The 16,507-nt window shown below is 46.6% G+C and overlaps 1 protein-coding gene across 1 annotated transcript in view; it reads left to right on the top strand.

The window, feature by feature from the left end:
* LOC311126545 (coiled-coil domain-containing protein 171-like) overlaps positions 1–14,102 on the top strand; it is a gene marked incomplete at its 5' end in the record, with an annotated part of 29,994 nt that extends 15,892 nt beyond the window's left edge. The window contains 4 exons of the mRNA XM_084200537.1: positions 5,052–5,106; positions 6,679–6,810; positions 10,266–10,418; positions 13,612–14,102. Coding sequence (XP_084056663.1) covers positions 5,052–5,106; positions 6,679–6,810; positions 10,266–10,418; positions 13,612–13,857 — 586 coding nt within the window. The remainder of the gene's footprint in view (positions 1–5,051; positions 5,107–6,678; positions 6,811–10,265; positions 10,419–13,611) is intronic.
* Positions 14,103–16,507: the final 2,405 nt, after the last annotated feature.

Raw genomic sequence — 16,507 nt, 5'->3', positions numbered from 1 at the left:
ACATACGAAACCTTAAACACTATACCCTACATACGAAACCTTAAACACTATTACCCTACATACGAAACCTTAAACACTATTACCCTACATACGAAACCTTAAACACTATTACCCTACATACAAAACCTTAAACACTATTACCCTACATACGAAACCTTAAACAATATTACCCTACATACGAAACCTTAAACACTATTACCCTACATACGAAACCTTAAACACTATACCCTACATACGAAAACTTAAACACTACACCCTACATACGAAACCTTAAACACTATTACCCTACATACGAAACCTTAAACACTATTACCCTACATACGAAACCTTCAACAGTATTACCCTACATACGAAACCCTAAACACTATACCCTACATACGAAACCTTAAACACTATTACCCTACATACGAAACCTTAAACACTATTACCCTACATACGAAACCTTAAACACTATTACCCTACATACGAAACCTTAAACACTATTACCCTACATACGAAACTGTACTGTGCACCCGTTGTCTTACGCCATATAGTACGACGACGCCATCTGTAATGATACAACGTGGTGCGTTAGAATGACTCCATCTGTAATGATACAACGTGGTGCGTTAGAATGACTCCATCTGTAATGATACAACGTGGTGCGTTAGAATGACTCCATCTGTAATGATACAACGTGGTGCGTTAGAATGACTCCATCTGTAATGATACAACGTGGTGCGTTAGAATGACTCCACCTATAATGATACAACGTGGTGCGTTAGAATGACTCCACCTGTAATGATACAACGTGGTGCGTTAGAATGACTCCATCTGTAATGATACAACGTGGTGCGTTAGAATGACTCCATCTGTAATGATACAACGTGGTGCGTTAGAATGACTCCATCTGTAATGATACAACGTGGTGCGTTAGAATGACTCCATCTGTAATGATACAACGTGGTGCGTTAGAATGACTCCATCTGTAATGATACAACGTGGTGCGTTAGAATGACTCCATCTGTAATGATACAACGTGGTGCGTTAGAATGACTCCATCTGTAATGATACAACGTGGTGCGTTAGAATGACTCCATCTGTAATGATACAACGTGGTGCGTTAGAATGACTCCATCTGTAATGATACAACGTGGTGCGTTAGAATGACTCCATCTGTAATGATACAACGTGGTGCGTTAGAATGACTCCATCTGTAATGATACAACGTGGTGCGTTAGAATGACTCCATCTGTAATGATACAACGTGGTGCGTTAGAATGACTCCATCTGTAATGATACAACGTGGTGCGTTAGAATGACTCCACCTATAATGATACAACGTGGTGCGTTAGAATGACTCCATCTGTAATGATACAACGTGGTGCGTTAGAATGACTCCATCTGTAATGATACAACGTGGTGCGTTAGAATGACTCCATCTGTAATGATACAACGTGGTGCGTTAGAATGACTCCATCTGTAATGATACAACGTGGTGCGTTAGAATGACTCCATCTGTAATGATACAACGTGGTGCGTTAGAATGACTCCATCTGTAATGATACAACGTGGTGCGTTAGAATGACTCCATCTGTAATGATACAACGTGGTGCGTTAGAATGACTCCATCTGTAATGATACAACGTGGTGCGTTAGAATGACTCCATCTGTAATGATACAACGTGGTGCGTTAGAATGACTCCATCTGTAATGATACAACGTGGTGCGTTAGAATGACTCCATCTGTAATGATACAACGTGGTGCGTTAGAATGACTCCATCTGTAATGATACAACGTGGTGCGTTAGAATGACTCCATCTGTAATGATACAACGTGGTGCGTTAGAATGACTCCATCTGTAATGATACAACGTGGTGCGTTAGAATGACTCCATCTGTAATGATACAACGTGGTGCGTTAGAATGACTCCATCTGTAATGATACAACGTGGTGCGTTAGAATGACTCCATCTGTAATGATACAACGTGGTGCGTTAGAATGACTCCATCTGTAATGATACAACGTGGTGCGTTAGAATGACTCCATCTGTAATGATACAACGTGGTGCGTTAGAATGACTCCATCTGTAATGATACAACGTGGTGCGTTAGAATGACTCCATCTGTAATGATACAACGTGGTGCGTTAGAATGACTCCATCTGTAATGATACAACATGGTGCGTTAGAATGACTCCATCTGTAATGATACAACGTGGTGCGTTAGAATGACTCCATCTGTAAGGATACAACGTGGTGCGTTAGAATGACTCCATCTGTAAGGATACAACGTGGTGCGTTAGAATGACTCCATCTGTAAGGATACAACGTGGTGCGTTAGAATGACTCCATCTGTAATGATACAACGTGGTGCGTTAGAATGACTCCATCTGTAATGATACAACGTGGTGCGTTAGAATGACTCCATCTGTAATGATACAACGTGGTGCGTTAGAATGACTCCATCTGTAATGATACAACGTGGTGCGTTAGAATGACTCCATCTGTAATGATACAACGTGGTGCGTTAGAATGACTCCATCTGTAATGATACAACGTGGTGCGTTAGAATGACTCCATCTGTAATGATACAACGTGGTGCGTTAGAATGACTCCATCTGTAATGATACAACGTGGTGCGTTAGAATGACTCCATCTGTAATGATACAACGTGGTGCGTTAGAATGACTCCATCTGTAATGATAAAACGTGGTGCGTTAGAATGACTCCATCTGTAATGATACAACGTGGTGCGTTAGAATGACTCCATCTGTAATGATACAACGTGGTGCGTTAGAATGACTCCATCTGTAATGATACAACGTGGTGCGTTAGAATGACTCCATCTGTAATGATACAACGTGGTGCGTTAGAATGACTCCATCTGTAATGATACAACGTGGTGCGTTGAGAACCAGCTTCACCTGCAGCAGAAACTCAAATATAAAATATTTTGATTTGTTTAACACTTTTTTTGGTTACTACGTGATTCCATATGTGTTATTTCATAGTTTTGATGTCTTCACTATTATTCTACAATGTAGAAAATAGTAAAAATAAAGAAAAACCCTTGAATAAGCAGGTGTGTCCAAACTTTTGACTGGAAGTGTATATGTCCTGTAGGGCAGGGAGCTAAGCCCCAGTGATGTCCTGGGCTGTCCGCACCACCCTCTGTAGCGCCGTGCGATCCAGGGCGGTGCTGTTGCTATACCAGGCGGTGATGCAGCCAGTCAAGATGCTCTCAGTGGTACAGCTATATAACTTTTTGAGGATTTGAGGGCCCCATGCCAAACTTTTTCCAATCTCCTGAGGGGGAAGAGGCGCTGCCTTCTTCACGACTGTGTGAGTGTGTTTGGACCATTTTAAGTCTTCAGTGATTTGGACACCGAGGAACTTGAAGCTCTCGACCTGCTCCACTGCGGCCCCGTCAATGTGGATGGGGGCGTGTTCGCCCCCCCTGTTACCTGTAGTCAACAAACAGCTCCTTGGGTCTTACTGATGTTGAGGGAGAGGTTGATGTTCTGGTCAGAAACCTCCTCCCTGTATGCTGACTCATCGTTGCCGGTGACCAGGCCTACTACCGTCGTGTCGTCAGCAAACTTGATGATGGTATTGGAGTGCTTGGCCACGCAGTTGTGGGTGAACAGGGAGTACAGGAGGGGACTCAGCACGCACCCCTGAGGGGCCCCCGTGTTGAGGATCAGCGTGGCAGAGGTGATGTTGCCTACCCTCACCACCTGGGGGCGGCCCGTCAGGAAGTCCAGGACCCAGTTGCAGAGGGAGGTGTTCAATCCCAGGGTCCTTAGTGTAGTGATGAGCTTGGAGAGGACAATGGTGTTGAACGCTGAGCTGTAGTTAATAAACAGCGTTCTCACATAGGTATTCCTCTTATCTAGGTGGGTGAGGGCAGTGTGGAGTGCAATAGAGAGTATGCCGTCTGTGGATCTGTTGGGGCGGTATGCAAATTGGAGTGAGTCCAGTGTGTCTGAGATGATGGAGTTGATGTGAGCCATGACCAGCCTTTCAAAGCATTTCATGGCTACAGATGTGATGCTACGGGGCGATAGTCATTTAGACAGATTACCTTGGTGTTCTTGGGCACAGGGACTATGATGGTCTGCTTGAAACATGTAGGTATTACAGACTGGGTAGTGCACTATATAGGGTTGGAACAGGTAGGTATTACAGACTGGGTAGTGCCCTATATAGGGTTGAAACAGGTAGGTATTACAGACTGGGTAGTGCCCTATATAGGGTTGAAACATGTAGGTATTAGGGGGCGTTGTGCCCTATATAGTGTTGAAACAGGTAGGTATTACAGACTGGGTAGTGCACTATATAGGGTTGAAACATGTAGGTATTACAGACTGGGTAGTGCCCTATATAGGGTTGAAACATGTAGGTATTAGGGGGCGTTGTGCCCTATATAGGGTTGAAACATGTAGGTATTACAGACTGGGTAGTGCCCTATATAGGGTTGAAACATGTAGGTATTAGGGGGCGTTGTGCCCTATATAGGGTTGAAACATGTAGGTATTAGGGGGCGTTGTGCTCTGTTGAGAATGACGGGATCTGGAGTCGTCCTTTTACACAAAGCTGTTGCTGGTCAGACCATGGGACCTCCAGGGGGCGTTGTGCTCTGTTGAGAATGACGGGATCCCATGGGACCTCCAGGGGGCGTTGTGCTCTGTTGAGAATGACGGGATCCCATGGGACCTCCAGGGGGCGTTGTGCTCTGTTGAGAATGACGGGATCTGGAGTCGTCCTTTTACACAAAGCTGTTTATTACAGGCTGGTACAGGAGCGCGTGGTGCTGGACTTCTGAGGGTTGGATGGTCATGTACTGTAGGGTCTAGACCCAATAAAGGGCATTTTAAAATCCAATGATGACTGTGGCATTAGCTAGCTATTGTAATGCTGACTGATCTCTCTCTCTCTCTCTCTCTCTCTCTCTCTCTCTCTCTCTCTCTCTCTCTCTCTCTCTGTCTCTGTCTCTGTCTCTCTCTCTCTGTCTCTCTCTCCCCCTTCCCCTCCCCTCCCCTCCCCACTCCTCTCTCTGTCTCTCTCTAGGAGGAAGGACTCCCTGGCCAGCTACATGAGAGCAGTAGAGAGCAGCTACAGAGAGGTGAGCTGCATTGGTTGGTTGGTTTTTAAACAGCTAGAGTTCAGAGAGTTGAGCTGCATTGGTTGGTTGGTTTTTAAACAGCTAGAGTTCAGAGAGGTGAGCTGCATTGGTTGGTTGGTTTTTAAACAGCTAGAGTTCAGAGAGGTGAGCTGCATTGGTTGGTTGGTTTTTAAACAGCTAGAGTTCAGAGAGGTGAGCTGCATTGGTTGGTTGGTTTTTAAACAGCTAGAGTTCAGAGAGGTGAGTTGCATTGGTTGGTTGATTTTTAAACAGCTAGAGTTCAGAGAGGTGAGCTGCATTGGTTGGTTGGTTTTTAAACAGCTAGAGTTCAGAGAGGTGAGCTGCATTGGTTGGTTGGTTTTTAAACAGCTAGAGTTCAGAGAGGTGAGTTGCATTGGTTGGTTGTTTTTTAAACAGCTAGAGTTCAGAGAGGTGAGCTGCATTGGTTGGTTGGTTTTTAAACAGCTAGAGTTCAGAGAGGTGAGCTGCATTGGTTGGTTGGTTTTTAAACAGCTAGAGTTCAGAGAGATGAGCTGCATTGGTTGGTTGGTTTTTAAACAGCTAGAGTTCAGAGAGGTGAGCTGCATTGGTTGGTTGGTTTTTAAACAGCTAGAGTTCAAAGAGGTGAGCTGCATTGGTTGGTTGGTTTTTAAACAGCTAGAGTTCAAAGAGGTGAGCTGCATTGGTTGGTTGGTTTTTAAACAGCTAGAGTTCAGAGAGATGAGCTGCATTGGTTGGTTGGTTTTTAAACAGCTAGAGTTCAGAGAGGTGAGCTGCATTGGTTGGTTGGTTTTTAAACAGCTAGAGTTCAAAGAGGTGAGCTGCATTGGTTGGTTGGTTTTTAAACAGCTAGAGTTCAGAGAGGTGAGCTGCATTGGTTGGTTGGTTTTTAAACAGCTAGAGTTCAGAGAGGTGAGCTGCATTGGTTGGTTGGTTTTTAAACAGCTAGAGTTCAGAGAGGTGAGCTGCATTGGTTGGTTGGTTTTTAAACAGCTAGAGTTCAGAGAGGTGAGCTGCATTGGTTGGTTGGTTTTTAAACAGCTAGAGTTCAGAGCATTGTGTGTGTTGTAACCACATACTATCAGTCACAATGCCAGACAAACCAGCTTTTGTGTTTCTCACTAGAAGTAGGGTTCAATATTCTCTTATGTGGGACGGAGTTGAGTTAGCCTCCCACTTCCCAGAGGTTTGGCCCCTCCCACTTCCCAGAGGTTTGGCCCCTCCCACTTCCCAGAGGTGTGGCCCCGCCCACTTCCCGGAGGTTTGGCTCAGCTACTCAATTAGCAGTGTGTCCTTGAAACAGAAGCACTGACACACGAGCGCATGCATTCACACATACACATACAGACCATTTACACTATACAAGGGTGCTAACAAGCTAGCTAGTGCTACGTATCAACAGCCATTGTCGGCCAATCCAGTAAGGTTTGTAATCTATGGTGAGCTTGGATTGGTCACTCGCATCGCTCAACGGTCCCCCCTCCGCTTCTTCCGATGTTTGACCGAGCGATGCCGCTTCCTAGTGTAAACGGCCCGACACACACACTCTCTCTCTCCTGCCCCCCACCGCAGGTCAGAGACCGTATCGTCCAATCACGATCCACCTCCACTGACGACGACCTCCCTCTGCAGTTACCAAGAGTGCATCTGGATCTGACTGGACCAGAGAGGTCGCTGGGAGGACCAGAGGTGGCCGCCTGTCAGGTACTATTCCTACAGGGACACTGAGTTTGGTCCGTCAGGTTCGGAGAGGAGGAGGAAGTTAGTCAGTTTGGTCCGTCAGGTTTGGAGAGGAGGAGGAAGTTAGTCAGTTTGGTCCGTCAGGTTTGGAGAGGAGGAGGAAGTTAGTCAGTTTGGTCCGTCAGGTTTGGAGAGGAGGAGGAAGTTAGTCAGTTTGGTCCGTCAGGTTTGGAGAGGAGGAGGAAGTTAGTCAGTTTGGTCCGTCAGGTTTGGAGAGGAGGAGGAAGTTAGTCAGTTTGGTCCGTCAGGTTCGGAGAGGAGGAGGAAGTTAGTCAGTTTGGTCCGTCAGGTACAGAGAGGAGGAGGAAGTTAGTCAGTTTGGTCCGTCAGGTTCGGAGAGGAGGAGGAAGTTAGTCAGTTTGGTCCGTCAGGTACAGAGAGGTGGAGGAAGTTAGTCAGTTTGGTCCGTCAGGTTTGGAGAGGAGGAGGAAGTTAGTCAGTTTGGTCCGTCAGGTTTGGAGAGGAGGAGGAAGTTAGTCAGTTTGGTCCGTCAGGTTTGGAGAGGAGGAGGAAGTTAGTCAGTTTGGTCCGTCAGGTTTGGAGAGGAGGAGGAAGTTAGTCAGTTTGGTCCGTCAGGTTCAGAGAGGAGGAGGAAGTTAGTCAGTTTGGTCCGTCAGGTTCAGAGAGGAGGAGGAAGTTAGTCAGTTTGGTCCGTCAGGTACAGAGAGGAGGAGGAAGTTAGTCAGTTTGGTCCGTCAGGTTTGGAGAGGAGGAGGAAGTTAGTCAGTTTGGTCCGTCAGGTTTGGAGAGGAGGAGGAAGTTAGTCAGTTTGGTCCGTCAGGTTTGGAGAGGAGGAGGAAGTTAGTCAGTTTGGTCCGTCAGGTTTGGAGAGGAGGAGGAAGTTAGTCAGTTTGGTCCGTCAGGTTTGGAGAGGAGGAGGAAGTTAGTCAGTTTGGTCCGTCAGCTACAGAGAGGTGGAGGAAGTTAGTCAGTTTGGTCCGTCAGGTTTGGAGAGGAGGTGGAAGTTAGTCAGTTTGGTCCGTCAGGTTCAGAGAGGAGGAGGAAGTTAGTCAGTTTGGTCCGTCAGGTTTGGAGAGGAGGAGGAAGTTAGTCAGTTTGGTCCGTCAGGTTTGGAGAGGAGGAGGAAGTTAGTCAGTTTGGTCCGTCAGGTTTGGAGAGGAGGAGGAAGTTAGTCAGTTTGGTCCGTCAGGTTTGGAGAGGAGGGGGAAGTTAGTCAGTTTGGTCCGTCAGGTTTGGAGAGGAGGAGGAAGTTAGTCAGTTTGGTCCGTCAGGTACAGAGAGGAGGAGGAAGTTAGTCAGTTTGGTCCGTCAGGTTCGGAGAGGAGGAGGAAGTTAGTCAGTTTGGTCCGTCAGGTACAGAGAGGTGGAGGAAGTTAGTCAGTTTGGTCCGTCAGGTTTGGAGAGGAGGAGGAAGTTAGTCAGTTTGGTCCGTCAGGTTTGGAGAGGAGGAGGAAGTTAGTCAGTTTGGTCCGTCAGGTTTGGAGAGGAGGAGGAAGTTAGTCAGTTTGGTCCGTCAGGTTTGGAGAGGAGGAGGAAGTTAGTCAGTTTGGTCCGTCAGGTTTGGAGAGGAGGAGGAAGTTAGTCAGTTTGGTCCGTCAGGTTTGGAGAGGAGGAGGAAGTTAGTCAGTTTGGTCCGTCAGGTTTGGAGAGGAGGAGGAAGTTAGTCAGTTTGGTCCGTCAGGTTTGGAGAGGAGGAGGAAGTTAGTCAGTTTGGTCCGTCAGGTTTGGAGAGGAGGAGGAAGTTAGTCAGTTTTGTCCGTCAGGTTTGGAGAGGAGGAGGAAGTTAGTCAGTTTGGTCCGTCAGGTTTGGAGAGGAGGAGGAAGTTAGTCAGTTTGGTCCATCAGGTTTGGAGAGGAGGAGGAAGTTAGTCAGTTTGGTCCGTCAGGTTTGGAGAGGAGGAGGAAGTTAGTCAGTTTGGTCCGTCAGGTTTGGAGAGGAGGAGGAAGTTAGTCAGTTTGGTCCGTCAGGTTTGGAGAGGAGGAGGAAGTTAGTCAGTTTGGTCCGTCAGGTTTGGAGAGGAGGAGGAAGTTAGTCAGTTTGGTCCGTCAGGTTTGGAGAGGAGGAGGAAGTTAGTCAGTTTCAATCCCTAAAATGATTTTACAAAATATATATGAAAGGTTTAAGCGGCACGCCTGATTATCCGTCTAGTTTTTTTTTTCTCCTGTTCTTTTCTTTTTATATATATATTTATAAATTTTTTTGGGGGGGGTAGATCAGCTTTAATATTGCAGATAGATTGTAGCTTCCATCAATGTAATTGTCTAAATCAATTACAATCCCCATTTGGGGGTAAATATATATTTAATATATTTTCCTTTACTATTTGCCCGTAACCCCACCACCCCTCCCCTAATTGGAGTAAACTAATGGACAACAACACTTAGGCTTCTACTTCCGGCTTATACAGAGCATTCGGAAAGTATTCAGACCCCTTGACTTTTTCCACATTTTGTTGCGTTACAGCCTTATTCTAAAATGGATTACATTGTTTTTTTCTCCTCATCAATCTACACACAATACCCCATAATGACAAAGAAAAACAGGTTTTTAGAAATGTCTGCAAATGTATTAAAAATTTAAAAAACAGAGATACCTTATTTACATAAGTATTCAGACCTTTTGCTATGAGACTCAAAATTGAGCTCAGGTGCATCCTGTTTCCATTGATCATCCTTGAGATGTTTCTACAACTTGATTGGAGTCCACCTGTGGTAAATTAAATTGATTGGACATGATTTGGAAAGGCACACACCTGTCTATATAAGGTCCCACAGTTGACAGTGCATGTCAGGGCAAAAACCAAGCCATGAGGGCGAAGGAATTGTCCGTAGAGCTCCGAGATCGGATTGTGTCGAGGCACAGATCTGGTGAAGGACACCAAAGAATGTCTGCAGCATTGAAGGTCCCCAAGAACACAGTGGCCTCCATCATTCTTAAATGGAAGAAGTTTGGAACCATCAAGACTCTTCCTAGAGCTGGCCGCCCGGCCAAACTGAGCAATCGGGGGAGAAGGGCCTTAGTCACGGAGGTGACCAAGAACCCGATGGTCACTCTGACAGAGCTCCAGAGTTCCTCTGTGGAGATGGGAGAACCTTCCAGAAGGACATCCATCTTCTTTATTTTAAATGTTTTGTATTTTACCCCCTTTTTTTCCCCAATTTCGTGATATCCAATTGTGCGCCGACCCTATAGGACTCCCGGTCACGGCCGGTTGTGACACAGCCTGGGATCAAACCCGGGTCTGTAGTGACGCCTGCGATGCAGTGCCTTAAACCGCTGCGCCACTCGAGAGGCCTAACATACTTCCATCTTCTCTCAGTAGTTGGTCCTCTCAGAACTAGAGCAGGTCAACATACTCCTGATGTTAGTTCAACACCTGTCCTTGAATCATATTTAAACACACACATTCACACCCTGAATAAAACCTTTCGCTCTTTCCTCCCATGATGCATTGCAGAGCCTGGTGGGGACGTTCTCTGAGGTATACCACGCAGCGTGCTCCAGGATTGGCTCGATGGAGAGAGAAATCTCCACCCACCAAAGCCATGTCTCCGCCCTCCGGACAGAACTACAAGATGCCTGCCTCAGAGAGAACCTTTGCTTCATCCCTGTAAGAGAGAGAGTGTGTGTGTGTGTGTGTGTGTGTGTGTGTGTGTGTGTGTGTGTGTGTGTGTGTGTGTGACACTGTCCTTCAACTAGAGGACCTCTTTAGACTGACACTGTCCTTCAACTAGAGGCCCTCTTTAGACTGACACTGTCCTTCAACTAGAAGGGCTCTTTAGACTGACACTGTCCTTCAACTAGAGGCCCTCTTTAGACTGACACTGTCCTTCAACTAGAAGGACCTCTTTAGACTGACACTGTCCTTCAACTAGAGGCCCTCTTTAGACTGACACTGTCCTTCAACTAGAGGCCCTCTTTAGACTGACACTGTCCTTCAACTAGAGGCCCTCTTTAGACTGACACTGTCCTTCAACTAGAGGCCCTCTTTAGACTGACACTGTCCTTCAACTAGAGGCCCTCTTTAGACTGACACTGTCCTTCAACTAGAGGCCCTCTTTAGACTGACACTGTCCTTCAACTAGAGGCCCTCTTTAGACTGACACTGTCCTTCAACTAGAGGCCCTCTTTAGTGTGACACTGTCCTTCAACTAGAAGGACCTCTTTAGACTGACACTGTCCTTCAACTAGAAGGGCTCTTTAGACTGACACTGTCCTTCAACTAGAGGCCCTCTTTAGACTGACACTGTCCTTCAACTAGAGGCCCTCTTTAGACTGACACTGTCCTTCAACTAGAGGCCCTCTTTAGACTGACACTGTCCTTCAACTAGAGGCCCTCTTTAGACTGACACTGTCCTTCAACTAGAGGCCCTCTTTAGACTGACACTGTCCTTCAACTAGAGGCCCTCTTTAGACTGACACTGTCCTTCAACTAGAGGCCCTCTTTAGACTGACACTGTCCTTCAACTAGAGGCCCTCTTTAGACTGACACTGTCCTTCAACTAGAGGCCCTCTTTAGACTGACACTGTCCTTCAACTAGAGGCCCTCTTTAGACTGACACTGTCCTTCAACTAGAGGCCCTCTTTAGACTGACACTGTCCTTCAACTAGAGGCCCTCTTTAGTGTGACACTGTCCTTCAACTAGAGGCCCTCTTTAGACTGACACTGTCCTTCAACTAGAGGCCCTCTTTAGACTGACACTGTCCTTCAACTAGAGGCCCTCTTTAGACTGACACTGTCCTTCAACTAGAGGCCCTCTTTAGACTGACACTGTCCTTCAACTAGAGGCCCTCTTTAGACTGACACTGTCCTTCAACTAGAGGCCCTCTTTAGACTGACACTGTCCTTCAACTAGAAGGGCTCTTTAGACTGACACTGTCCTTCAACTAGAAGGGCTCTTTAGACTGACACTGTCCTTCAACTAGAGGCCCTCTTTAGACTGACACTGTCCTTCAACTAGAGGCCCTCTTTAGACTGACACTGTCCTTCAACTAGAGGCCCTCTTTAGACTGACACTGTCCTTCAACTAGAGGCCCTCTTTAGACTGACACTGTCCTTCAACTAGAGGCCCTCTTTAGACTGACACTGTCCTTCAACTAGAGGCCCTCTTTAGACTGACACTGTCCTTCAACTAGAAGGGCTCTTTAGACTGACACTGTCCTTCAACTAGAAGGGCTCTTTAGACTGACACTGTCCTTCAACTAGAGGCCCTCTTTAGACTGACACTGTCCTTCAACTAGAGGCCCTCTTTAGACTGACACTGTCCTTCAACTAGAGGCCCTCTTTAGACTGACACTGTCCTTCAACTAGAAGGGCTCTTTAGACTGACACTGTCCTTCAACTAGAGGCCCTCTTTAGACTGACACTGTCCTTCAACTAGAGGCCCTCTTTAGACTGACACTGTCCTTCAACTAGAGGCCCTCTTTAGACTGACACTGTCCTTCAACTAGAGGCCCTCTTTAGACTGACACTGTCCTTCAACTAGAGGCCCTCTTTAGACTGACACTGTCCTTCAACTAGAGGCCCTCTTTAGACTGACACTGTCCTTCAACTAGAGGCCCTCTTTAGACTGACACTGTCCTTCAACTAGAAGGGCTCTTTAGACTGACACTGTCCTTCAACTAGAGGCCCTCTTTAGACTGACACTGTCCTTCAACTAGAAGGACCTCTTTAGACTGACACTGTCTTTCAACTAGAGGACCTCTTTAGTGTGACACTGTCCTTCAACTAGAAGGGGCTCTTTAGACTGACACTGCTGTCTCTCGTCAACTAGTTGTAATGGACAAACCGCTCCGATGACTGACAGTGCCTAAGAACCTCTGTTTGACTCATTTAACACCTCAGGGACTGCAGTGTCTGACAGAGTAGACACCAGGCTGGATCCGTGTGTCTGACAGAGTAGACACCAGGCTGGATCCATGTGTCTGACAGAGTAGACACCAGGCTGGATCCATGTGTCTGACAGAGTAGACACCAGGCTGGATCCATGTGTCTGACAGAGTAGACACCAGGCTGGATCCATGTGTCTGACAGAGTAGACACCAGGCTGGATCCATGTGTCTGACAGAGTAGACACCAGGCTGGATCCGTGTGTCTGACAGAGTAGACACCAGGCTGGATCCGTGTGTCTGACAGAGTAGACACCAGGCTGGATCCATGTGTCTGACAGAGTAGACACCAGGCTGGATCCGTGTGTCCTACAGAGTAGACACCAGGCTGGATCCGTGTGTCTGTGCATCTGTGCATTTTGCTGTAGATGTGTTGTAGCTTCTAATGACAGTCTACTTTTTCCAGACTTAACTTCCAAAACTGTGAATGTGTCCGTTTGACCAAACCTACGGTGACAGTTTCAATAGAAAGACATTACTTTTACAGCCTAGTTTCCATTTCCTTAATCTGGTCCTTAATCCCCAAACAAACTACAGCTGAATATGGTGGATATGGTCCTGTCATCATTTAGATGACTGGGTGCTTTAAAACTGGGCCTCCTATTCAACTGACTCTCTTTTACTAAGAGCTCATTTCAAGGCTGAAATACTAGGATCATTCTCTCTATACATCTTTCCCTCTCTCCTTCAGCCTTCTCCTGTAAACTCTTTTGGGGCACTTCAGTCAGGGGCTTTCTGACGCGGCATAAAGGCCACTTTTCTAAAGGCCGACATCATCTCATAACGCTAATGGAAGGCTTAGATTAGGGCCTTCAGACTGACTAGGTTTCACTTTGTTTGTAGGACGTGGATGAAAGGAAGGGGGTTTGTGTGTGTGTTTCCGACTTCCTTAACCTTCGACCCCTCTGCTTCAGGTGTGTGATTCTCAATCGTCAGTGACCCCGCACCTAGACGACGTCTGTCAGCTCCTTGTTGACCCTGAAGCCCCTCCCACCGACCCCACGAACGTTCCGCCGAGAGGGGCAACAGGCAAACCCACCCCTAGCCCCTCCTTCACTCCCTCTCTCCCCCTGTCAGATGCCCCTAAAAAGACTAAGGGCAGTAAAAAGGTCCCCAAGAAGACTCGTTCTGTCCCGTCTAAGGCTCTGTCGGGAAGATAGACCACAGAATCACTGTTGTGTGTTATAGTGGCGTCTGTGGAGGCGTCCCAAATAGCACCCTATTTCCTAAAGTGCCAGAGCTCTGTGGGTTCCAATGTGTTATTAAACTACAGATCTGCCCTTTTTATGAAGCGTTTTGATACGTCACTTCTTGATGATGTCATAAAGAGGATAAAGGATACATTTATTTAGCTGAAAAATAAAGCCTGTTTTTTTGTTACGTCAATCAATAAACCTTTCTACCTTTCTGGTAGAAAGGTAGAAATACTGCTGTTTCAGTTTGGTAAGATGTGATGTCTGTCTCTTACTGGGGGGGTGGGGGGGGGATCTGGCTCTCAAGGTGCACCTGGTGAATGAGTGGAAATAATTGTGTGTGTGTGTGTGTGTGTGTGTGTGTGTGTGTGTGTGTGTGTGTGTGTGTGTGTGTGTGTGAATCCTATAATCAGATCTCTCCTAAACAGTGCTTCCGCTGTGGCTCTCCCAGTGAGTGTGTGTGTACTGTACACACACACTCACACACACACACACACACACACACACACACACACACACACACACACACTCACTCACTCACTCACTCACTCACACACACACTCACACACACACACACACACACACACTCACTCACACACTCTCACACACACACACACACCCACACAAGAAAGACAGTGAAGCCTAATGATCTCCTATGGATTGTAGTGACTATGAGTTTGTAACATTCACCAAAAGAACAGCCCAATATAATACATTCTAGATATTTTACTTTGCCTAAATGTGTTCTAGTCCCCAGCTGTTTCTGTGTCTGTACCTCAGAGCTTGTGACTTGAGACACACGATGCAGCGTCTTCTGTCTACCTGTCCGTCCTGTCCCACCTGTCCTCAGCCAGCTTCTGTCTACCTGTCCGTCCTGTCCCACCTGTCCTCAGCCAGCTTGCTACTGTCACCTCACTGAGCGCGTGTGTGTGTGTGTGTGTCACTACTCCTGTTCTCTTCTTACTCTGACCTGCTTATTAATTCCTCACCAGAAACCAGTGAAAGGATACCCCGAGTCCTAATACTAACACATTAAACCCCCCGTGGATACCCCTAGTCCTAATACTAACACATTAAACCCCCCGTGGATACCCCTAGTCCTAATACTAACACATTAAACCCCCCATGGATACCCCGAGTCCTAATACTAACACATTAAACCCCCCATGGATACCCCTAGTCCTAATACTAACACATTAAACCCACTCCCCCGTGGATACCCCTAGTCCTAATACTAACACATTAAACCCCCCATGGATACCCCTAGTCCTAATACTAACACATTAAACCCCCCATGGATACCCCTAGTCCTAATACTAACACATTAAACCCCCCATGGATACCCCTAGTCCTAATACTAACACATTAAACCCACTCCCCCGTGGATACCCCTAGTCCTAATACTAACACATTAAACCCCCTCCCCCATGGATACCCCTAGTCCTAATACTAACACATTAAACCCCCCATGGATACCCCTAGTCCTAATACTAACACATTAAACCCCCCATGGATACCCCTAGTCCTAATACTAACACATTAAACCCCCCGTGGATACCCCTAGTCCTAATACTAACACATTAAACCCCCCGTGGATACCCCTAGTCCTAATACTAACACATTAAACCCCCTCCCCCATGGATACCCCTAGTCCTAATACTAACACATTAAACCCCCCATGGATACCCCTAGTCCTAATACTAACACATTAAACCCCCCGTGGATACCCCTAGTCCTAATACTAACACATTAAACCCCCCATGGATACCCCTAGTCCTAATACTAACACATTAAACCCCCCGTGGATACCCCTAGTCCTAATACTAACACATTAAACCCCCCATGGATACCCCTAGTCCTAATACTAACACATTAAACCCCCCATGGATACCCCTAGTCCTAATACTAACACATTAAACCCCCCATGGATACCCCTAGTCCTAATACTAACACATTAAACCCCCCGTGGATACCCCTAGTCCTAATACTAACACATTAAACCCCCCGTGGATACCCCTAGTCCTAATACTAACACATTAAACCCCCCGTGGATACCCCTAGTCCTAATACTAACACATTAAACCCCCCATGGATACCCCTAGTCCTAATACTAACACATTAAACCCCCCATGGATACCCCTAGTCCTAATACTAACACATTAAACCCACTCCCCCATGGATACCCCTAGTCCTAATACTAACACATTAAACCCCCCATGGATACCCCTAGTCCTAATACTAACACATTCAACCCCCCGTGGATACCCCTAGTCCTAATACTAACACATTAAACCCCCCGTGGATACCCCTAGTCCTAATACTAACACATTAAACCCCCCGTGGATACCCCTAGTCCTAATACTAACACATTAAACCCCCCATGGATACCCCTAGTCCTAATACTAACACATTAAACCCCCCATGGATACTCCTAGTCCTAATACTAACACATTAAACCCCCTCCCCCATGGATACCCCTAGTCCTAATACTAACACATTAAACCCCCCGTGGATACCCCTAGTCCTAATACTAACACATTAAACCCCCCATGGATACCCCTAGTCCTAATACTAACACATTAAACCCCCCATGGATACCCCTAGTCCTAATACTAAC

Source organism: Coregonus lavaretus (genome assembly GCF_964263955.1).
Source record: "Coregonus lavaretus genome assembly, contig: HAP1_SCAFFOLD_4120, whole genome shotgun sequence".
NCBI lineage: Eukaryota > Metazoa > Chordata > Actinopteri > Salmoniformes > Salmonidae > Coregonus > Coregonus lavaretus.
This window is presented reverse-complemented; position numbering and strand designations above follow the sequence as displayed.